Source organism: Oncorhynchus gorbuscha, linkage group LG17, assembly GCF_021184085.1.
Source record: "Oncorhynchus gorbuscha isolate QuinsamMale2020 ecotype Even-year linkage group LG17, OgorEven_v1.0, whole genome shotgun sequence".
Taxonomy (NCBI): Eukaryota; Metazoa; Chordata; class Actinopteri; order Salmoniformes; family Salmonidae; genus Oncorhynchus; species Oncorhynchus gorbuscha.
Genome location: NC_060189.1, coordinates 24,563,060 through 24,586,958, shown reverse-complemented (window position 1 = coordinate 24,586,958; position 23,899 = coordinate 24,563,060). Strand labels below are relative to the sequence as shown.

Below are 23,899 nucleotides of genomic sequence, written 5' to 3'. Positions count from 1 at the left end.
CCTTAATACGGTGAAAAGGTCTTAAACAAAGACATGGCACTTGCTATTTCTGCTAAGTGAAAATAGCAACAATGAGGATTGAGATGCCTTGTGGGATTAGTCGAAACAGATTATAGGGATTGGTAAAGCATTAGGGTCCAAGCAGGTTTCGGAGTTAATATCTGGACAGGGTACTGCACTTTAATTACAAGAAACAGTAAGACTCATTTTCTGTCAGCTAAGCAGTGAGTGAGGCACTAAAGTACTGTAAAACCTTGGTGGAAATAAAGTGTTTATGCAACATCTTTTGTTGAAGGATAGAGCTTGCTGCTTGAGTGTAATATTAGTGCTTTGAACTATTTGTGCTTCGGTTGATCATCCTTCTCAAAGCAAAGCCCTACTATATGAGCTCATTGGAAAAATAATCACTTCTGTTTATTGCATAGCACAGACCTTTTCACTTCCAGTTCAGTTTTTTAAGTGAAGCTAATAAACCCCAGAGTTTTGGTACCTTACAAAAACGGTTAGCAGATCAATCAGCTGTTTCTGTCTTCCAGAGAAAGATGATCATTACCTTTAAATTGTATACATTACCTGTAAATTGTGGATTGATGTACTTCTTGCATGAAACATATATTGTTTTGATGACAGCAATACTCATATATTCTAGTACAGGTATTCCTAAATGGGCAATGCCGTCGGGGGAACGCCAAATAAAATGTGAATCACATAAAAAAAAAATATTAATAACAATTTTTCTTCACATTTTCACACAGTACATTTATATTTTCCAAAGAGGCTATACATTTGGGTGAGGTTTTTTTCTCGCCTGAGTAGCCTCATTTCACCTCCAAAAATGTAATCAAACCTAGTGTTCAGTGAAATAACAACACAATGTCAAATACAGGTAGCATAGTCTAATAATTAAATTATAATCACATTAATTGTTACTCTCTTGCGGGAAACTTTCACTCTTGTGCAGACATTTAGAAATTAAACATGACAATTAGAAAAATAAGCCACTGGAATTTTTTGAATGAGAATAAAGATGACTTTCTAGAAGTAAGACATGTATAAAAGCAACAGATACCATTAATAAGAAGGGGCTAGAAGTGTCTTATATGGTGAGTTACCGAGTGGCTAGGACAGGCAAGCCCCAAACTATTGTGGAGGACTTAATTCTTCCTGCTGCCGTGGATATGGCTGGGACAATGCTGTGGCAAATGGCAAAAAAACTATACAGACAATGTCTTCATCAAACAACCCTGTTTCACGACGCATCAGTGACATGGCAGGAGATGCATTGAAACAATTACTGTTTCGCATACAAGCCAGTGAATTCTATGCATTACAGCTGGATGAGTCAACAGACGTGGAGGGCCTGGCCCAGCTCCTGGTATATGTCCGTTACGTTTATGGGGGGTCAATTAAGGAAGACAACATCTTCTGCAAACCACTGGAAATCAGGACAAGAGGAGAGGATATTTTTAAAGTACTGGACAGCTTTGTGACATCAAATGGACTTTGGTGGTCAAAATGTGTTGGCATTTGTACTGATGGCGCAAAAGCCATGACAGGGAGACATAGTGGAGTGGTAACGCACGTGCAAGCTGTTGCTCCCGATGCCACTTATGTACACTGCAGCATCCACTGAGAGGCTCTTGCTGCCAAGGGAATGCCTGACAGCTTGAAAGACGTTTTGGACACGACAATGAAAATGGTTAACTTTGTAAAAGCAAGGCCCCTGAACTCTCGTGTATTTTCTGCATTATGCGAGGATATGGGCAGCGACCATGTAACGCTTTTACAACATGCAAAAGTGGGCTGGTTATCAAGGGGGAAAGTATTGACACTTTTTTAAAATTGAGAGACGAGCTTGAAGTTTTCTTTTGTGACCATAATTTCCCCTTGTCTGACCGTTTGCATGATGATGAGTTTTTCACAGGACTGGCCTATCTGGGTGATGATCCGAATGATCTGAATATAGGATTACTGGGACTCACTGCAACTATATTCAATGTGCGGGACAAAATTCAGGCTATGATTAAGAAGATGGAGCTCTTTTCTGTCTGCATTAACAAGGAGAACACACAGGTCTTTCCATTATTGTATGATTTGTTTGTGTGCAAATGAACTCAAGCTTACGGACAATGTCAAATGTGATATAGCGAAGCACCTGAGTGAACTGGGTGTGCAATTACGCAGGTACTTTCCCGAAACGGACGACACAAATAACTGGATTTGTTATCCCTTCAAGCCCTGCCTCCAGTCCACTTACCGATATCTGAACAAGAGAGCTTCATTGAAATAGCAAAAAGCAATTCTGTGAATATTTGAAGTTTTTCAGATTTCTGGATAGGGCCGTGCTTGGCAAACCAGGCTGTTAAGACACTGATGCCCTTTGCAAACACTTACCTATGTGAGAGTGGATTCTCGGCCCTCACTAGCATGAGAACTAAATACAGGCACAGACTGTGTGTGGAAAATAATTTAAGACTGAGACTCTCTCCAATACAACCCAACATTGCAGAGGTATGTGCATCCTTTCAAGCACACCCGTCTCATTAAGCTGTGGTGAGTTATTCACAATGTTTGATGAGCAAATAAGGTTTTATATGTAAAATGGCTAAATAAAGAGCAAAATTATTGATTATTATTATATTATTATTTGTGCCCTGGTCCTATGAGAGCTCTTTGTCACTTCCCACAAGCCTGGTTGTGACAAAAACTCACACTCATCCTTATGTTTAATAAATATATAATTTAGTATTGATTATTATTATTTGTGCCCTGGTCCTATAAGAGTTCTTTGTCACTTCCCACAAGCCTGGTTTGACACAAACTCACACTCATTTTTAATAAATATATTGTTTAGTGTGTGTGTGTGTGTGGCAGGCTTACAATGATGGCAAAAAAACAAACATTTGAGAGTGCGCTGACCCTGGTGCTAGAGAGGGTACGCAAGCTGGAGGTTGAATGTTTAAGGGGTTACGGGACGATAAAACGTTTGGGAAACAAACGCAAATGCCAGTTTGTGTCTTATTTATTTATTTACGAATATGTATTGTTTTTCAGATAATGCATAGAGCCCTGAGTTGATTATACCATGCTATAATTTAACACATTTGCCACTAACAATGTGTTCATTTGCAAGTAGAAACGTGTTCGACATCCACTGAAGTAGCTTGCAAATCTACAAGATAGCTACAGTAGTTGCCATGGTAACCAAACAAAGAGACTTGCTAGCATGTTTATGTATTTATGTTACTGAAGTAAAAGTGAAAGTCACCCAGTAAAATACTGCTTGAGTAAAAGTCTAAAAGTATTTGGTTATAAACATATTTAAGTATCAAAAGTAAATGTAATTGCTAAAATATTCTTAAGAATCAAAAGTAAAAGTATAAATCAATTCAAATTCCTTATATTAAGCAAAGCAGATGGCACCATTTTCTTGTTTATAAAATTTACAGATAGTCAAGGGCACACTCCAACACTCAGAAATCATTTACAAATTATGCATTTGTGTTTAGTGAGTCCACCAGATCAGAGGCAGTAGGGCTGGCCACGTGTTCTCTTGATAAGTGTATGAATTGGACCATTTTCCTGTCCTGCCAAGCATTCAAAATGCAAGAAGTACTTTTGGGTGTTAAGGAAAATGTATGGAGTAAAAAGTACATCATTTTCTTTAGGAATGTAGTGAAATAAAAGTGGTCAAAAATATAAATAGTAAAGTAAAGTACTGATACCCATAAAAACGACTTATAGTATTATAAGTATTTTTTTACTTAAGTTCTTTACACCACTGAACAATACCAATACTGTTTTCAATTCAACTTTTGTTTTAAAAAACATGTAAAAATTAACTATAGCCATTGAATTCTACCATGCAAACATACAGTGCGTTATTTAAACAACAAGGCCCGAGGGGGTGTGGTATATGGCCAATATACCATGGCTAAGGGTTGTTCTTATGCTCGACGCAGCACGGAGTACCTGAATACAGCCCTTAGCCTAAATCCCAAAGGTACCTTAATGCTATTATAAACTGGTTACAAAGTAATTAGAACAGTAAAAATAAATGTTTTGTCATACCCGTGGTATACGGTCTCATATACCAAGGCTTTCAGACAATCAGCATTCAGGGTTCGACCACCCAGTTTATAGGGAAATAATGCACACTCTAGAATGTCCTTCAAGCCAATCAGAAAGGAGTATTCAACAATGTTATGGTATAATGAGACCCAATAAGAAGATGTTCTGTTGTTTATGAGCTCCACCTCAATTGAAATAACACAATTTAAAGTTTTAACATGTAGTAACAATACATAATATAATATTATATCATTAGGAAAATCTGATTTCTAATAGTAATGTTTTGATTTGACAGAAACAAGCAGGTCACCCACAGGAAGGCCTCTCACAGCCAGCTACACTGAAGGACATCAAAGTATAAGGAGGAAATCCAGTTGAACGGGTGTGAAAAGAAAGAAATCCCATCATACACTTGGAATCACACAGGTTCTCCCTCTACAGCAAATTACTCGTCAGAAGATAACTGGTTTGATTATCATGCACAACCAAGAGTATTTCCATTTTTTTGTGCTGATAATTCATATTTAACTGTCACTTTTTGAGAGTACACTATGAATTGTTAATATTTTCATTTTGGTTTCTCTAGCTTTAAATGTCTCCAATCTAAATATTATAAATGTTGATGTCTGTGCATTTTGATATGAGCAATATTCAAACTGTGCTTATTTGTTTCCTGTTATTTGACCAATACCATACTGGAACAGAAAGTATTAATGTAACTGTTCTATTTTTGGAATTTGTTAACGTTAGTTAAAATTAGACTACAGATTCAGTGGTTTCAGTTGAATGGCAGTCTGTTCAGAGGGCCAAGCCGATCCAATCAAGCCAACTCACCTAGTGGCTTAACAGGATTTTGAGATTGCTATCTGCCATATAGGATTACAAGGAGATAATTGTGAGTAAATCAAATTGTATTTGTCACATGCGCCGAATACAACAGGTAGACCAGGTAGACCTTACAGTGAAATGCTTACTTACAAGACCTTAACCAACAATGCAGTTTTAAGAAAAATACATGTTAAGTAAAAAATAGATAAGTATAAAATAAGAAATAAAAGTAACAAATACTGCTGATAATGGTGAATATGTTTGATACTGTGCATCTTTGTATGTGTCATAAGGACTCAACCTCTTTAACCACATTCTTAGAACTTTAGGACTATTCTATTTCATATTTATCTGCATTGACTTGTTTAATAGCCTTTAAAGGAACACAGTGATAACAGAATGTGAGCAAAAAATCATTAGTGTGGCGAGAGACAATCCAATGGACTTTTTGGAAGTTGGCCAGTGTTGTATTTTCTAAAGTATATTATTATTTTGACCTGTAGTTTTGTTACTGAGAAACCTTTTTCATCTGCTTATTTGACTTGATGTGTTGTGGTTAGAAGTTGTCCAGTGATTTTTCTTTTTTAATGATTGTGTAATCTTATAAGAAGTGTTTTTCACTCAAATGATACAGTATATTGTTAAGTATAATAATTGTATACACAGTACCAGTCAAATGTTTGGACACACCTACTCATTCAAGGGTTTTATTTAGTTTGACTATTTTCTACATTGTAGAATAATTGTGAAGACACCAAAGCTATGAAATAACACATATGGAATCATGTAGTAACCAAAAAAGGTGTTAAACAAATCAAAATATATTTCATATTTGAGATTCTTCAAAGTAGCCATCCTTAACCTTGACAGCTTTGCACACTCTTGGCATTATCTCAACCAGCTTCATGAGGTAGTCACCTGGAATGCATTTCAATTAACAGGTGTGCCTACTTAAAAGTGAATTTGTGGAATTCCTTCCATTCTTAATGCATTTGAGCCAATCAGTTGTGTTGTGAAAAGGTAGGGGGGTATACAGAAGATAGCCCTATTTGGTAAAAGAACAAGTCCATATTATGGCAAGAACAGCTCAAATAAGCAAAGAGAAATTACAGTCCATGATTACTTTAAGACATGAATGTCAGTCAATGCAGAACATTTCAAGAACTTTGAAAGTTTCTTCAAGTGCAGTCACAAAAACCATCAAGCTTTATGACGAAATTGGTTCTCACGAGGACCGCCACAGGAAAGGAAGACCCAGAGTTACCTCTGCTGCAGAGTATAAGTTCATTGGAGTTACCAGCCTCAGAAATTGCAGCCGAAATAAATGCATCAGAGTTCAAGTAACAGACACGTCTCAACATCAACTGTTCAGAGGAGACTGTGTGAATCAGGCCTTCATGGTTGAATTGCTGCAAAGAAATCACTACTAAAGGACACCAATAATAAGAAGAGATTTGCTTGGGCCAAGAAACACGAGCAATGGACATTATAATCTGTGGAATCTGTCCTTTGGTCTGATGAGTCCAAAATTTAGATTTTTCATTCCAACCGACGTGTCTTTGTGAGATGCAGAGTAGGTGAATGGATGATCTCCACATGTGAGGTTGTGCATGGAGGTGGTGGCGTGATGGTGCTTTGCTGGTGACACGGTCTGATTTATTTTGAATTCAAGGCACACTTAACCAGCATGGCTACCACAGCATTCTACAGTGATACGCTATCCCATCTGGTTTGCACTTAGTGGGACTATCATTTGTCAATGACCCAACACACCTCCAGGCTGCGTAAGGGCTATTTGACAAAGAAGGAGAGTGATGGAGTGCTGCATCAGATGACCTAGCTTCCACAATCACCTGACCTCAATCCAATTGAGATGGTTTGGGATAAGTTGGACTACAGAATGAAGGAAAAGCAGCCAACAAGTGCTCAGCATGTGGGAACTCCTTTAAGACTGTTGGAAAAGCATTCCAGGTGAAGTTGTTTAAGAGCATACCAAGAGTGTGCAAAGCTGTCAAGGCAAATGGTGGGAATCTAAAATATATTGAACACTTTTGTTACTACATGATTTCTTTCATAATTTTGATGTATTCACTATTATTGTAAAATGCAGAAAATAGTAAAAATAAAGAAAAACCCTGGGATGAGTAAGTGTCCAAACTTTTGACTAGTACGGCTTGTCATACTCTGTAATGAAGAACAATCATAGTTTTGTAAAATGGTTTGTAGACATTGTTTGGACAAATTCTCAGATACTGTGAACAATTGCACCTGGTAATCTGGTGAACTAGATTGAGATAAATGCTCTGTTATTTTATTCATGAACATGTTACACCACAGACACAATCCAGTAACATACAGAAATAGGCCCAATGTTGAGATCCTCCATTAAAGTACTGTGAATGACAGATGTCAAAATCCACAGTCCCAAGCCCTATCACACAATCAAACCATAATTAATACATAAATCATCTCTACATTTATGCATTATTATTGTACATCATGAAACATTGATAGACAATTGCTGTTAAATTTTCAGTGTAAGAGTGAAACAGCTGTAGCCATAAAAACCATACTATATTGTAGCACATATCAAGTAGCACAGGAACGAGTCACCTGCAAAATAAATCCCACTTATTGCATATCCAGTCTTAAAAATTTCACACATATTGGACTCTTGTGTTTGTGTACATACAGTATAGTAAATATACCACTCATTCTTCAAGGCAAGAAGCAGTAGACTATCCCACAGCTTTCTCTAGAGTTGGGCTAAAACAGTTTTCTGCTGCTTGGAATCAGTTCCGCTTCTTCTGCCGTGCACCCACCTCTTCCTGATGCTCTGGAACACACTGGAACCCAATCAGCATTCCCACGATAGAGAAACCTGGAGAGGTGAGAGGATGCAATGGGTTTACTCCGCAACAAGAGACACCAGCAGCACAAGATCTGAGCAAGTTCCATCAGACAAAACATTTAGTTGAGCGATGCACCTTTTGTACCTGGTAGTTTGATGATTTGTTAACACTGTTGTTACTGGTTTTAACAAAACAAGCTCACTATTTGATCAGATGGAATTATAGAGCTGCAGTACTTACTCGCCACAATGAGAGGTGCCATAACGCCAATGGTCAGAGGTGCCGTTTTGTAGATGAAGGCTTCAGACAGGAAGTGTCCCAGAGCCAGTACAAATGTCCACAACGTGATGTGATAGAGCCTACATGAAGTGACAACAACTATTTAAGAACTCCCACAGAACACAAATGACAGTTTATGCACTCACTGTTGCATTAACAGACAACATTGCAAGGATACAGGAAATCTTACGTTTTGTTCTGAATGTCTATGGCGCACGCGCAGCGGATAATTGACGACAACAATGTCCAGATTCCAAATGTTCTTGCTTGGAGGCCATTTACTGTAAAAAGGAAGCAGAACCTACATGAAGTTCTATGAATTCCTTGCACCTTGGAGGAGACTGAGCATACTGCTGTTGTAAAGCTCCTGTGATGTAGACAAATCAATGTGTAACCCAGTCTTATACACAGGTATAATAACATCCTACAGGTTGGAACAAAATCCTGCTCCCACACCCACCCTTGCACGGTAAGATCAGTCATGGCCTGCTTTAGATAGTGTTGCAATCCCGTGTAGAAACTACTCACCAAACTCTGGTGTCCCCGTGTAGAGTTTCTCAGAGAGGAAGCTGTGATCTCTGAAACTCTGGACGGTGTTTCCCATGGCAATGACAGACACCATGACCAACCAACTCCGCAGAACATTCAGAAAACGACTCATCCTTGCCTTCTGTGGGATGCACCTGCCAGACACATTGGCTGAGAGTAAGGGGCAGACAGCATAGCACTTTGCAAAAATGAACAAGAAAATAACAGCTTCATTCTGCTTGTTTACAGCTCGGGTGAATGCTCTGTCAGGTTGCAAGAACCACCATGGTCGTGGGTACTATAGCTAACGTTAGCTACAACAGCAACCATCAATGCAGGCGCGATACAAACACAATTATGTATGTCTAACTTACCTTCTACGACAGTGATACGACAGTGATCAGCGAGTCGAAATCAATAGACATATAATGTCAACATGTCTGTAAAAACATTGCTAATGTTTGGAGATTGAGAATACCGTGTGAACTGTACTGTCGCTCAATAATTAGCTGATATGGACATTCAATTTGGCCAATTATAGAGCTCAGAAGATGGCTTCATCATCGTCCCATTCATCACAATGGGTCGTTCGACTGGTAACGTGCTTTTTAGGTTCCGCCTTATTTCGCGCATTCCACCAATCATTACAACACAAACCACAGTTGCAACTGTGGGCGCGATTGATTTAGCTCTCCTGGTGCTCCTGGCCACAGGAGAGTGACGAAGTGGCGACGATTTACATTCATACTATAACAATTAAAACACCAAAAATCTATTATATTACTTTAGCTTTTTTGTTTTAATACTATGCTAGACAATGTAATTCGTCTTGAATATTCCAAAGCATTCCCTGTGTGACATGTTCTGACCAAATGCCCCGATTCAGTAGTACATTGCAGGCATTGGAATGCCCAAGTCCGTTTTTATCCCTCAATAAAAAACATTGGAATTCTTATTTTACGATGCATATTTGGAATGATAGAAATTCATCACAAATTGGATGTTGTGTTGCCCAAAACGTCACGTGCTTGAGGACAGTGCGCATGCTCTCGCCATTGGTTGCCAGTAAGTTGTTGTAGTTACAAATAGGCTAGCTACAGGAAGACTTTTTATGATGGCTAGCTAGCTAACTGTGGTTCTTCGAATACATAAGTTTATCCTATGCTGAAGAGTTGGGTATGTTTATATGGTAGTTCTACGACTGTCATGATTTATAACCTGAATGTTAGCTTGCTCTCTCAATGGAACATATAGTTTGTATTACAAACCACAGTAAAGCTAGGTAGCTAACGTGCCAACCTTATTACCTAATTTAGCTATCTAGCTAACGTTAGATAAGTAGCTAACCAATCTCAGATGTTGCATAAAGTTCCTAGCTGGCTGGTATCATGAGCTAGTAATAACTATGTAACATAGCTAGCGTTAGCTGTAATAGCAACACACAACATATTTGACATTGTTAGGGCTAGGTGTTTGACGGTCTATGATTCAGCTTGTTTCTGGGCAGTGCTAATATGGCCTCATAATATTAATTTATGCATGGATATTATTGATTTATAAGTTAACTCAATTCCAGACAGCAGTGTTTTCTTCAGTATGAAAATGCTGTGTTTTAACTGGACTGATATTTCAACAGTAGACGGTGAGAGCTGGAAATGCCCACCTTCATAACCCCAGATACCTGACTCAAAGCAGATTTCGTCAGGAGGTACTTCCCCCTTCACTGTGGTGAAAATGCCAACTGTGATCCGGGATAAAGAGGATTCAGAGTCCTCAGAGGACGAGCAAGAGTAAGTGGCTGTTCTGATTAAGTGTTTCTAATGGTTTTGTTACATTTCCTTCTAGTTGTAAAAAGCAGTGTGCTAAGTGTGCTAAGTAACAGAAAAATACACAGATCAATGTTTAAACTCATTGCCACCACTGAGATCCTATTAAATTCAAATAGTTCTAGTATGTACTTCCATGCAACAATAATAAACACTGTAAGAACAGATCCCTCCCTGTATGATCTAAATATACTGTATAAAGTGTCAATATGTGGTTAAACTTAGTTAACTAGAGCTTACCATGCAATCTAAATTAAGCCTGGCTTATTTGGTGTCTATAAATGTGATAAATTTGGCACTTAAATAGCCTGGCACCTCAATTATGTCCTTAAATAGAACATGTACTACTACAGCAGAAGAGGCCAAGAAGTTCACAGTCTTGTCTTCATCTAGTCCTGAATTCAAATTTCATTAGGCTACTAAACTCTTTGGCAACTAATTAATCTGCAAATGCACCTTAGATCATTCTCATACATGGTCATCAGAGACTAAAATTTATTATTTATGTAAAGTGTCTTGAGTGCCCGACAAATCTCCCTCAAGACATGCAATAGGCCTACATAATTAGGCACTGCTTGCTTAATATTGGACTGAGTTTGACACCTATGACTTGAGCCTATATTAGGTAGATACTGGGTTATTACTGGTGGTAATGCTGCAGGGCACTAGCCTAACTATTACATCTCATTAAAGCTCACAATTCTAGTGGCAGTTTTGTCTGACATGTCTAAATACCTGAGCCAGGAGCAGGTATTGTTTACTACCGCACCCAACCTTATCTAGAATGGTCAAGTCTGATAGTTCTTCTCCAGCAGCATGCCGTCTTAAGTATGGATTTACATTAGTAAAATATGTGTAGTAATATTTAGCGCTCTTCAACATCACATTTGCAACTTTTCTGTTTACACTATCCTTACTTTATCCTTGGATGTAGTAAATCATATTGCACACAATGTTGCCCACTTGATTAATGCAACGATTCAGAAATACTCTGAAGTTCTCTGAATTCCTTGGAGGAGACTGAGCATACGGTTGTTGTAAAGCTCCTGTGATGTAGACAAATCAATGTGTAACCCAGTCTTATACACAGGCATAATAACAACATCCTACAGGTTTTGGCTAACAGACCAAAAATACTGTCTACTGGTATTAAGGTCATTTTTGCAGGGACATGTGTTGTGGGGCAGCAATTTTCGTTACACTATAGCACTCAGTGGCATAGATGTGCCCCACACTATCTCCGGTGGTAGTGGGAGAAATGTCTCTCAGAGATTTGAATCTAGATCCGACTCTTTACACTACAAAAATATATTTCCTGGGACTAGTATGTGTTGTGTAAAGAGGCCCTTATCTCCACCATGGTCACTGATAGAACCAGACACAGCCAACCTATCAGATATTTTCAGTGCAATGTTACCAGAGTGTTTGTTAATTGACAGGTTTGTTATTGTTCAGTATCCATGAGATAGTGGCTCGACCACTCTCTGCTCCGCTAATGTAAACACCTTGTCAGATTGCGTTCCACCACCCTAAGGGTAGCATCATCAGGACTCTAAACTCAACATAATGAGACAGTAAAGACACGTTGGAAGGTTTTACAGCTTTAGGCTAATGGTATGCCGTGTTTTAGATACTCTTCCCTCTCATTTAGGTTCTTGTATTATTGGACTTTATATGGGTATTTTGTCGCCCATATTTTATTTTTTGAGTTTAAAGTATAAACTCTACTCTTGAGTAGCTTGACCCTGCATGACCCTCTCAATGTAAGAATACATTATTGATCTGTTTTTCTGTCTCATCAGGGACCATCCTTGCATTGCCTGGAGTGGCCTCAGCAGGAAGATCCCAGTCCTGGTGTTCTTTGCTGAAGCCATCGTCTCTAAAGATGGAAACATCCGTTCTGTTGGAGGTACGATGTCCATAAGAAACATTCTAAAGATATGAGAGTATATAATTCGGTTGAATTCATATCCTGGCCCAATCCTTTAATTTCTGTTGAATGATAATGTTATGTTCATATTCTGTCTTTAGAACGGTATAACCTGGCCTTCAAGATTGTGCGCACGGAGAGCCGGCTGGTTCGTGGCTTACTGACCACTCATGGTTTCCATGAGGTATTACATGAAATCTCATTCTGATTCACTTGCACATACAGTACCAGTCAAAAGTTTGAATACACCTACATTTTCTTTATTTTGACTTTGCCTTGATGAGAGCTTTGCATTCTCTCATCCATCTTCATCTGGAATGCTTTTCCAACAGTCTTGAAGTAGTTCCCACATATGCTGAGCACTTGTTGGCTGCTTTTCCTTCACTCTGCGGTCCAACTCATCCCAAACCATCTCAATTTGGTTGAGGTCGGGTGATTGTGGAAGCCAGGTCATCTGATGCAGCACTCCATCACATGCCTTCTTGGTCAAATAGCCCTTACACAGCCTGGAGGTGTGTTGGGTCATTGTCCTGTTGAAAAACAAATGAGAGTCCCACTAAGCGCAAACCAGATGGGATGGTGTATCGCTGCAGAATGCTGTGATAGCCATGCTGGTTAAGTGTGCCTTGAATTCAAAATAAATCACAGACGGTGTCACCAGCAAAACACCCCCACATCATCACACCTCCTCCTCCATGCTTCACGGTGGGAACCACACATGCGGAGATCATCAGTTCACCTCCTCTGCGTCTCACAAAGACACGTCAGTTGGAACCAACATCCGACCAAAGGACAGATTTCCACCGGTCTAATGTCCATTGCTCGTGTTTCATGGACCAAGCAAGTCTCTTCTTATTGGTGTCCTTTAGGAGTGGTTTCTTTGCAGCAATTTGACCATGAAGGCTTGATGTACACAGTCTCCACTCAACAGTTGATGTTGAGATGTGTCTGTTGAACTCTGCAAAGCATTTTTTTGGGGCTGCAATTTCTGAGGCTGGTAACTCTAATGGCCTTATCCTCTGCCGCAGAGCTAACTCTGGGTCTTCTATTCCTGTGGCGTTCCTCATGCGAGCCAGTTTCATCAAAGCGCTGGATGGTTTTTGCGACTGCACTGCACTGACATTTTCCGAATCGAGTGACCTTAAAGTATTGATGGACTGTCATTTCTCTTTGCCTATTTGAGCTGTTCTTGCCGTAATATGGACTTGTTCTTTTACCAAATAGGGCTATATTCTGTATACCACCCCTACCTTTTCACAACACAACTGATTGGCTCAATGGGAAATAAAATCCACTATTTAACTTTTAACAAGGCACACCTGTTAATTGAAATGCATTCCAGGTGTCTACCTGAAGCTGGTCAAGAGTGTGCAAAGCTGTCATCAAGGCAAAGGGTGGCTACTTTGAAGAATCTCAAATATAAAATATATTTTGATTTGTTTAACACTTTTGGTTACTACATGATTCCATGTGTGTTATTTAATTAGTTTTTATGTCTTTTCTATTATTCTACAATGTAGAAAATAGTAAAAATAAAGAAAAACCCTTGAATGAGTTGGTGTGTCCAAACTTTTGACTGGTACTGTATGTTCCTCTCTGTCATGTGTTGTAAGGGGATAGGTCTGTTTTTTTCCTGACTGACAGTCTGTCAAAGCCTGGAAATGCACACACTGACAAAGTTGGCCCAGTATAGTGTTAATCCTGTTTCACAAGAGCACACTCCCCATTATTGCTTCATCCAAGCACTTACTATTAATTCATATTTTTTTGTTCACTTCAATGCCACTTGACTCCCACTAAACCCATCATCAAAGACATGCTAGTGTCTGCCACATCATCCCAGAGCCAAAGTTTAATAACCCTCTATTGCAAACATCTGGCTTTCTCATAGCAGTTAGTGCTGGCCCATGTCAAACCTGCCTCTTCACAAAGGAGCGCAGAAGGGTATGAATAAAACAAAACAGATATAAATTACTATGATTGTGATTAAAATAGCTGGTGAGCTGGCTTCCCTTTGAGATGATTTGAAGGTAGAGATTAGTGGCTGAGTATCGGATCTAAGCCTCGGACCCATCTTTATCAAGCCGTCAGATGTGATGCATATCAAACAGGAACTGTGGGATTCAACAGTAACTGTGCAAACCTTGTGTTTGCACCAAGGCTATATTTTTCCTGTTATGATGTCCTTTAATTTTCTTAACGATTTCCCCTGCCTTTGCGTATTGTTTGGTCTTACTGTGAGTACTGCCTCTGAATAGTCTGAAGTACATAACTGAGATCTGAGCTTGACTGGAAGGACTGTTTTTCAGATCCATCCAAACAGTAATGACTTCAACCTCATGTGGACGGGGTCTCACCTCAAGCCTTACCTCCTACGCAGCCTTCAAGACTTCCAGAAGGTCAACCACTTTCCCAGGTACGACTGTGTCCAACTGTACACAGAGTGGAGTCACTTTGGCCTGCTGCAGTTCCTGATGTAAAAATTCACACTGCTTCTTTGTTTAAGCCCCTTCAATTCGACCTTGTGTTTATTGTCTTTCACAGGAAAACATTTTGTTTGAACAAGTGCCTTTCTAAAACATGAAATGAATCAAACTGTCATGCAGAGTAGTCTTGTTGCCATTGTGTTTGTACAAGCTCTTATTTCTATCAGCATCCAAGCAGTAGAGAACTCAAGCATTTCGAGCTGAAAGGTCAATGGCCCTGTTCATTTCCAGGTCATATGAACTCACGCGCAAAGATCGGCTGTATAAAAACATCCAGCGGATGCAGCAGTCTCACGGCTTTAAAAACTTCCACATCGTCCCTCAGACCTTTGTGCTTCCCTCAGAGTACCAGGAGTTCTGTAGTAAGTCCTGCTTGTCTGTTAACATCTATTGACTCTCATTACTGTAAACACAATAAGCCACCATGTTTCTCCGCTAGTCTTTCTCACAGCACGCCACTCTTCCCCGTCTTCTCTGCCTCATCCCAGGTTCTTTCGTCAAGGACCAGGGCCCCTGGATCATTAAGCCAGTAGCATCTTCAAGAGGACGAGGGATCTACCTGGTCAGCAATGTAAGGGATACACCATAGGAAGAACAGTGTACTGTTAGTGTTACTTTTGGTCATTTAGTGTATAACACAGTATGTGGACACCTGCTCGTCGAACATCTCATTCCAAAATCATGGGCATTTATATGGAGTTGGTCCCCCCCCCTTTGGTGCTATAACAGCCTCCACTCTTCTGGGAAGGCTTTCCACTAGATGTTGGAACATTGCTGCGGGGACTTGCTTCCATTCAGCCACGAGCATTAGTGAGGTTGGCACTGATGTTGGGCGATTAAGTCTGGCTTGCAGTCGGCGTTCCAATTCATCCCAAAAGTGTTTGATGGGATTGAAGTCAGGGCTCTGGCCAGGCCAGTCAAGTTCTTCCATCCTGAGCTCGTCAAACCATTTCTGTATGGACCTCGCTTTGTACACGGGGGCATTGTCATACTGAAACCGGAAAGGGCCTTTCCCAAACTGTTGCCACAAAGTTGGAAGCACAGAATTGTCTAGAATTTTATTTTATGCTGTAGCGTTAAGATTTACATTCACTAAATCAAAGGGGCCTAGCCCGAACCATGAAAAACAGCCCCAGACCATTATTCCTCCTCCACCAAACCTTACACTTGGCATTGGGGCATGTTGTGTTTTCCTGGCATCTGCCAAACCCAGACTGCCAGATGGGGACGCGTGATTCATCACTCCAGAGAACGCGTTTTCACTGAGGCCAATGGTGGCGAGCTTTACACCACTCCAGCCGACACTTGGCATTGTGCATGGTGATCTTATTCTTGTGTGTGGCTGCTCGGCCATGGAAACCCATTTCATGAAGCTCCCGACGAACAGTTCTTGTGCGGACGTTGCTTCCAGAAGGCATTTTGGAACTCTGTAGTGAGTGGTGCAACCGAGTACAGACAATTTTTATGTGCTTGTGCACTCTGCGGTTCTGTTCTGTGAGCTGGTGTGGCCTAGCACTTCCTGGCTAAGCCCTTGTTGCTCCTAGACGTTTCCACTTCACAAGAACAGCACTTATAGTCGACTGGGGCAGCTCTGTCAGGGCAGAAATTTGACAAACTGACTTTTTGGAAATGTGGCATTCTATGATGGTGCCACGTAAAGTCACTGAGCTCTTCAGTAAGGCCATTCTACTGTCAATGTTTGTCTATGGAGATTGCATGACTGTGTGCTCTATTTTATACACCGGTCAGCAACGGGTGTGGCTGAAGGTGTGTCTACATTACATGCTTTTGTGTATATACAGTGCCTTCAGAATGTATTCAGACCCCTTGACTTTTTCCATATTTCGTTACTTTACAGCCTTATTCTAAAATTGATTAAATAGTTTTCTCCCCTTATAAATCTACACACTGTATCCCATAATTTCAAAACAAAAACATGTTTTTAGAAATGTTTGCTAATTTATTAAAACTAAAATGGAAATATCATTTACATTTTGTTACATTACTGCCTTCTTTTACATTTTGTTACTTTACTGCCTTCTAAAATGGATTAAATCATCCCCCCTCAATCTACAAACAATACCCCATAAAAACAATACGCCATAAAAACTGTTTTATTCTAGCAAATTAATAAAACATTTCAAAACATATTACATTTACATAAGTATTCAGACCCTTTACTCAGTACTTTGTTGAAGCAAAGTGATTACATCATCAAGTCTTTCTTTGGGATGATGCTTACAAGCTTGGCACCCCTGTATTTGGGGAGTTTTTCCCATTATTCTTTGCAGATCCTTTCACGCTCCATCAGGTTGGATGGGGAGCATCGCTGTACAGCTATTTTCAGGTCTCTTCAGAGGTATTCATTCAAGTCCGGGCTCTGGCTGGGACACTCAAGGACATTCAGAGACTTGTCTCCCAGTCCCTGCTGCTGAAAAACATCCCCCCACAGTATGATGTTGCCCCCACCATGCTTCACCTTAGGGATGGTGCCAGGTTTCCTCTAGAAGCTTGGCATTCAGGCCAAAGAGTTCAATCTTGGTTTCATCAGACCAGAGAATCTTGTTTCTCATGGTCTGAGAGTCATTCGGTGCCTTTTGGCAAACTCCAAGCGGGCTGTCATGTGCCTTTTTGTTGAGGAGTGTCTTCTGTCTAGCCACTCTACCACAAAGTCCTGATTGGTGGAGTGCTGCAGAGATGGTTGTCTTTCTGGAAGGTTTTCCCATCTCCACAGAGGAACTCTAGAGCTCTGTCAGAATGACCATCAGGTTCTTGGTCACCTCCCTGACCAAGGCCCTTCTCCCCCGATTGCTAAGTTTGGCTGGGTGGCCCACTCTAGGAAGAGTCTTGGTGGTTCCAGACATCTTCCATTAAAGAATGGAGGCTACTGTGTTCTTGGGGACCTTCAATGCAGAAATATTTTGGTACCCTTCCCCAGATCTGTGCCACGACACAATCCTGTCTTGGCGCTTTACAGACAATTCCTTGTACCTCATGGCTTGGTTTTTGGTCTGACATGCACTGTCAACTGTGAGACCTTATAGACAGGTGTGTGCCTTTCCAAATCATGTCCAATCAATTGAACTTACCACAGGTGGACTCCAATCAAGTTGTAGAAACATCTCAAGGATGATCAAGGGAAACAGGAGCTCAATTTCGAGTCTGATAGCAAAGGGTCTGAATACCTGAATACCAATGTAATTAAGGTATTTCTGTTTTTGCAAAAAAATGTATGAACCTTGTTTCACTTTGTCATTATGGGGTATTGTGTGTAGAATGTGGAGGATTTGTCTTTTTTTAATACATATTAGAATAAGGCTGTAACGTAAAAAAATGTAGAAAAAGTAAAGGGTTCTGAATAGTGTCCAAATGCACTGTAAAGTGTAGATACACTCACCTTAAGGCTACGTGGGGATAATAGCCTGAGGGATCTCAGGTTGTAAATGAAACAATATGGCAGTTACTTGCGGGAGGGGGTGGATTCTGTTGAAAAATTAAGTATAAAACAATGTGTGTCATAGACATTAAGCACTGTTGAGTAAATCACACACTTCAAGGCTTTGGAAGAGCTCCAGAAGGTTCTCTGACTTGGACAACCTATAAACATGCTTTTTCTTCTGGGGTATTTTCATGAAACAGTGGAAAGAATGTCAGGGTGATATTTAGAAAGAAGGATGTTCATTTTGGGGGTTTTCTCTGAACTGTAGCCAGCCCGACGGTTAGTAGCTCTCCACCTCCCTCACCCCTTCCCGGCTTCACCACCTGCAACACATTTCAGACTCATAAATGACCCCACTCCTCTGATAGACTGCTGTACAGGATGGGTTTTCTCTTTGAATGGCCAATTTCATGTGTCTGACTTGATCATACTGGACCTGGTCCATTATACAGTGAGCTCCAAAAGTATTGGAACAGTGACAAATGTTTTTGTTTTGGTTCTGTACTTTGGCTCTGTACTCCGGAATGAATCGTGACTAATGATGAGTGAGAAAGTTACAGCCGCATAAATATCATACCCCCCCCTCCCCAAAAATGCTAACCTCCTCTGTTGTGTTGGTGAGCGGTTAGCGTGTCTTGGGGTTATGATGTTTGTGCATCTGTGTCTAACTTTCTCTCCCATCATTATTCACGATTCATTCAGAACTATCAGCAGTCATGGTAGCATGTTTAGTGTTCAGAAACATATTATATTCTTATTTATGATAAAACTGACTCCAAAATGACACAAAACATTATTTACCATTCATTTCTATTGGGCACAAAATAATCTGAAACGCAACCAAAAAAAAGAGCCATGCTTCCAACAAGCTTGATGTAATCATTGCGTGCTAGGAATATGGGACAAAATACTTTACTTTTGACTACTTTAATACACAAGTGAATTTGTCCCTATACCTTTGTAGAAAAAGTGCTGTCATTTCTAAACGGTTCACCCTGTATGGATGAATATACCCCCATTAAAGCTGACAGTCTGCACTTTAACCTCCCATAGTCATTGTATAATTTCAATGTGTCACTGTCAAATGCTTTGGGAGCTCACTGTATGTGTAATCTAATGGTTGATGTGTTATTTAGCCTAACGTATGATCCTTACCCTACAAAGCCTACCCAGATTCCAATGGACGAGAACATCTTAGTTTCTCGCTACATCAATAACCCATTACTGATTGACGGTGAGTTTGTCCCCTTCACGTGTTGTCAAATCAGTTACTTATGCAGATGAAGACAGTAGTTAGAAAAGCAGTAATGTTGTATGTATGTTTAACACATTTCTTGCAGACTTCAAGTTTGATGTGCGGTTGTATGTGCTGGTGACATCATATGATCCACTCACTATCTATCTCTATGAGGAGGGCCTGGCCAGGTGAGCTGTGTGCTGGATCTTTACTTTGTGTTATGCAAACAATGTCCAGTTACATTTGAATCATTTAGCAGGAGCTCTCATCCAGGAACATGTAGGGTTTCAAGTGTCGCTCAAGGGCACATCGACATATTTTTCACCTAGTCGGCTTCGAAACGGTCGACCTTTTGGTTACTGGCCCAACGCCCTTAACTGCTAGGCTACCTGCCACCAATGATTATATACGGGATATCTAATCTCCATTAGCTAGGTCATTGAAGTGTGTATTGGGTCAAAAGGGTCCATGTTGGATAGTGGCTTTGGAATTATTTCCTGTCCTCATGAAAGTAGTGAAGAAAAGTATCAACTGTAGTTAGGAAGTTACCACGCAATAATGACCAGTAGAGGGCGGTCTAAACGTTTCTATCTGCCACTGATGAGTAGTACGATTTGGTGGGGCTTTCAAACAAAGCTCTCCATTGTCTCCATGGTCCAATGAGATAATCAAATGCTCTTTGCTCAGACTTGGACCCTGATAAGCAGGAAGACAGATCTCTGTTTCAAATTGTTTTACAGATTTATTAAACATGAATGATATTGTGCTGTAATTATCTTATGAGTCTCAGATATAAATATGCAGTGACAGACTTAAAATGAGTGACCCACAGCCGCAATGCTATTTGCAACATTTAGTTATTGTCTTATTATCATATTAGATCAACAATTTTCCTGTGTCTTTACCTGGAGCCTGCTGTAATACTGTATTCATTCATCATTAAGATCGTCTGGGCTCATGTGGGGTTGGGGGCAGCGATGAGTGGATGATGCATACTGATTGGCTCATCTCGGCTAGGCTTGATGGATGTGCTGCAATGCGTGAGGCAATCAAACACAAATGCACAGGGCTGTTTAGCGCAGACCGTGCTTGATTATTAATGGAGGGCAATTAATCCTGGCTGAATTGCGAATACCACTTTAATCTTGTGACATTCCATTTGGTTTGTCTAGATTCGGGTACTCGCTGTATGCCAAGGAATTCTCAATATTCCACATGTGGTGTCAATCCTCTTTAATACATAGTACAGTATGGGGAACATATCTCCTTTACTAATAGACCCTCTAATGCTGTCAAAGGTCAATCATATGAATTGTACTGTATAGTAACTTTTTGTGCATCCTGTGTTCCTGCAAGCTGTGTTCCTGCAAGCTGTGTTTTGGGATATTGTTTAATTGAACCTAAACTCTGCCTACAGGTTTGCCACCGTGAAGTATGACTGTGGCACAAAGAACATCAAGAACCAGTTCATGCATCTCACCAACTACAGCGTGAACAAGAAGAGCAGTGACTATGTCAGGTAACCTGGGATCTGCAGGGAACAATCACTTCTATTCTCCTTCAGGAATCTCAAAGTTAATATGTAGCTTATTGACGGTGCATAGAATTGGGAAAACAGCAAATCGTACACGTTTTGGTTTTTGAATGGGATTTTCAGATGCGAGATAGATTGCCACTTTGGTTTTCTAATGACAATCTTTTCAACATTGCAGCATGAACTGTTTTGGAAAAAGCCAGACCATTATATTTATTTTCTTCCTTTTCAGTTGTGATGACCCTGAAGTGGAGGATTATGGGAACAAATGGAGCATGAGTGCAATGCTGCGGTATTTGAAGCAGGAGGGAAAAGACACCACATGTGAGTAGTCTGAACTCTTCACTCTCCTTTGAACCTCCTCCCCTCCACCCTCTCCTGGCTCAGAATGTCCATGCTATTGTCCATGCTATTGTCCATGCTATTGTCCATGCACAGTCAAAGAAATTTTACTGTTACCGGATTTAATCTTACACCCAGATCCCCACCCTTCTCTGTCAAAGTATTCAGTAGGGCAGAATCTACACCTCAACCTGTAACCACAGATTGTGTTAAAGATGTTGAGATATTCTAGCCAATTTGTGTCCAGTGTAAAGTTCTTTAGAGTCCTGTGTGTAAAGTAGACTAGACTAACCTATGGCAGGTCTCAGACTGAGTGTCAGCCTGCTCTCTGTTTCTGTGTTTTCCAGTGCTGATGAGTCAGGTGGAGGACCTGGTGATTAAGGCTGTGTTGAGCGCTGAGCTGCAGATAGCCACTGCCTGCAAGATGTTTGTGCCCCACAGGAACAACTGCTTCGGTAAGATTGTCTGCCACACTCTTGCCTTGTTGATGCTCGAGCTTTGAATATGTAGGATTCCATACCCTTTCATTTTCTCCTTCATTTCTTCGGTGCAGACTACAGACATTCCCAAATCCGTCCTGCTCTCTGACAGTCCGGATGGTTTTGGAGTCGGCTTGTTGACCGAAGCAGGAATTTGTTTCCTTTTTTCTGTTGCCATTCAGGTCTGTCTGATTTAGGGTGACTGTTTTCTTGGCTGCTCCTGTGTAGCACCAGGCTCGCGTGAACTCCATTTTGGAGCCATTACTGATGTTAGTGTTGGCACTAATTGTCTTCCCTCTCTCGCTGGCGTTCTCTCCGAGACCTGGGGTTTGACTGCAGCCAGGTCTGCTGAGCATCCTCTGCCTTCTGTCTCCTTTTCGTTCTTGCACGCTGTCTCTCTCTCTGTCTCCCGTTCTCTTCCTGTTCTCGTCTGTAACTCTGTCTCTCTTTGCTTTGTGCTCTCACTGGTTAGAAAAGTAGAGAGCCCTGGCTGCACTTTTGACAAGCCACTGTAGACATAATAGACCCTGACTTGTGATTGTTTGGGCTGTAGGGGCTGTGTACCAGGGCAAAAAGCATGTTATCTGAGCATTGCTTGTGTAGAGATAATATCTGTGCCCCGATCGGCAGGCATAACCACAGGGTTTAACAGGCAGATGGGCCCAGGGTGTGAAATGTTCAGATGAAGGTGTTTGTGGGATGAGGTGGGGCCAGGGCGGCATGCCTTAATCCTGCCTTCGTACTTGCCTGATGGAAATGAGTCATTTTAGGGAAAGATGACAGTAGAGTGAGAGAACAGGACATGAATGGATTTTGACACACCAATGAACTTACACACAACCTTGTGAGCATACACACGCACACACACACACACACACACTGTACACAGGCAAGTAGGCCCATCTATTTTGTTCTATACACAAAGCCAGTTGACTAATAAACATGCCCATTACCCTTTGTGATATCAGTTCACCGTCTAATGTGGTGTAATTTTGTTGTCTTCAGAACGCCTCAAGCTAGTTAATTATAAAATTCCAGTGTCTGCTGGAGAAAATTTCCAAAGGAAGACAGTGACAACTCTAGTCCTGACAATTCCAGAGGACCACCCTCGTCCTGCTACCTCTGTTCTCATCCTCCTCTCAAGGTGGGCCTGTTGCTTTTTTAAATATGTGACTGGGTGTCTGTGGAGACATGTACTGTATGAGCCAGTATAAAACACGAGTGCAGGGAGGCCAGGCCTGCCTCTGCTTCAGGGAGTCCAGTTTCACTGTGTGCTTGATCTTCTCTCGTAAGTCATTTCAACCCAAACCACAGCTCTCTCAGCTCCTGTCGACGTCCTTCTCCCCTCTCTGCCTTCCTCTCCTCCTCCCACGATCTCCCAAACATGAATTCAATGTTAATTCATGCTCTGAAATGATCCAGCAATGTTGCCATGCACCAATTAGAAGGAACACATTAGTAGGCTGTGATGTGTCCGTTTAAATAATTGTGGGTAATGAGGGCGGTGTATGCGTCCCTAAAATAGGGCCTATTGTTTCGGAGTTAACATGCAATCTCTGCCACTTCTGGACCACAGCCACACATAGCCATAAAGCGGGTTGTAATCTTAATTTGCAGCAAACTATTTCAAGCCTTTTTAGTGTCTTTAATAGAATGTTTATTGTTTTCAAATGGGATTTGCGCTTTTTGCACAATTTGCTCTGCCTATCTTAACGAGCCTACTGTAACAAAATCCTTTAATACTCTGTCTCAGATGTGGGAAAGAGTAAAAACAACCATTTTTTCCCCCTTCTAACTTGCCTTGGTGAGTTGTGTGTTGGGGGAGGATGCCACCCATGCTGCTCTCTTTACCACTATGCCTTATGATTAATGGATAGGCTTTTTACTGAGAGATGCTGATTAAGACATGTTTTGACTGAGATCTGATCTAGCCAAGCCAAAGGCTTATTTTGTTCTACACAAAACATTCCACTGACTGCTCATGTATTCCACAGAACATCTACTACATAGTGTGGAATCAGCAATAGTTTATAAACAACCTTTAGTCCTACATTTGTCCATAAATCAA

The 23,899-nt window shown here is 40.7% G+C and overlaps 3 protein-coding genes across 9 annotated transcripts in view; 2 read left to right on the top strand and 1 right to left on the bottom strand.

The window, feature by feature from the left end:
* Positions 1-5,684, top strand: part of flvcr2a (FLVCR heme transporter 2a) — a 31,168-nt gene extending 25,484 nt beyond the window's left edge. For both annotated transcript variants that reach the window (XM_046308245.1, XM_046308243.1), the window contains exon 10: positions 4,367-5,684. In XM_046308245.1, coding sequence (XP_046164201.1) covers positions 4,367-4,432 — 66 coding nt within the window. In that variant the 3' untranslated portion in view covers positions 4,433-5,684. The remainder of the gene's footprint in view (positions 1-4,366) is intronic.
* Positions 5,685-7,181: 1,497 nt separating this feature from the next.
* On the bottom strand, positions 7,182-9,094 carry erg28 (ergosterol biosynthesis 28 homolog). The gene is made up of 5 exons (XM_046308815.1): positions 8,933-9,094; positions 8,559-8,713; positions 8,221-8,311; positions 7,992-8,110; positions 7,182-7,780 (listed from the first exon to the last, which is right to left on the bottom strand). The coding sequence occupies exons 2-5, from the start codon at positions 8,689-8,691 to the stop codon at positions 7,692-7,694; spliced, it is 432 nt and encodes a 143-aa protein (XP_046164771.1). The 5' UTR covers positions 8,692-8,713; positions 8,933-9,094; the 3' UTR covers positions 7,182-7,691.
* A 528-nt stretch (positions 9,095-9,622) lies between these two features.
* The window catches only part of ttll5 (tubulin tyrosine ligase-like family, member 5), a 96,696-nt gene continuing 82,419 nt past the window's right edge, over positions 9,623-23,899 (top strand). For 5 of the 6 annotated variants that reach the window (XR_006832917.1, XM_046309461.1, XM_046309460.1 and 2 more), the window contains exons 1-12: positions 9,623-9,734; positions 10,195-10,348; positions 12,187-12,293; positions 12,416-12,498; positions 14,624-14,730; positions 15,032-15,162; positions 15,289-15,371; positions 19,404-19,473; positions 19,580-19,664; positions 20,894-20,995; positions 21,243-21,334; positions 21,700-21,807. Coding sequence is in view for 5 of the 6 variants with exons in the window: in XM_046309461.1 (XP_046165417.1) it covers positions 10,293-10,348; positions 12,187-12,293; positions 12,416-12,498; positions 14,624-14,730; positions 15,032-15,162; positions 15,289-15,371; positions 19,404-19,473; positions 19,580-19,664; positions 20,894-20,995; positions 21,243-21,334; positions 21,700-21,807 (1,024 nt within the window). In the remaining variant the exon portion in view is untranslated. The remainder of the gene's footprint in view (positions 9,735-10,194; positions 10,349-12,186; positions 12,294-12,415; positions 12,499-14,623; positions 14,731-15,031; positions 15,163-15,288; positions 15,372-19,403; positions 19,474-19,579; positions 19,665-20,893; positions 20,996-21,242; positions 21,335-21,699; positions 21,808-23,899) is intronic. The other variant, XM_046309459.1, reaches the window with a different exon arrangement.

Excerpts from the sequence above, each read along its gene's own strand:
- erg28 (XM_046308815.1), bottom strand. The coding sequence starts at position 8,691 with ATGAGTCGTTTTCTGAATGTTCTGCGGAGTTGGTTGGTCATGGTGTCT. Across the intron at positions 8,312-8,558 it reads CACGGGGACACCAGAGTTTG|TAAATGGCCTCCAAGCAAGA; the intron begins GTGAGTAGTTTC and ends TCCTTTTTACAG. Across the intron at positions 7,781-7,991 it reads GGCACCTCTCATTGTGGCGA|GTTTCTCTATCGTGGGAATG; the intron begins GTAAGTACTGCA and ends TCACCTCTCCAG.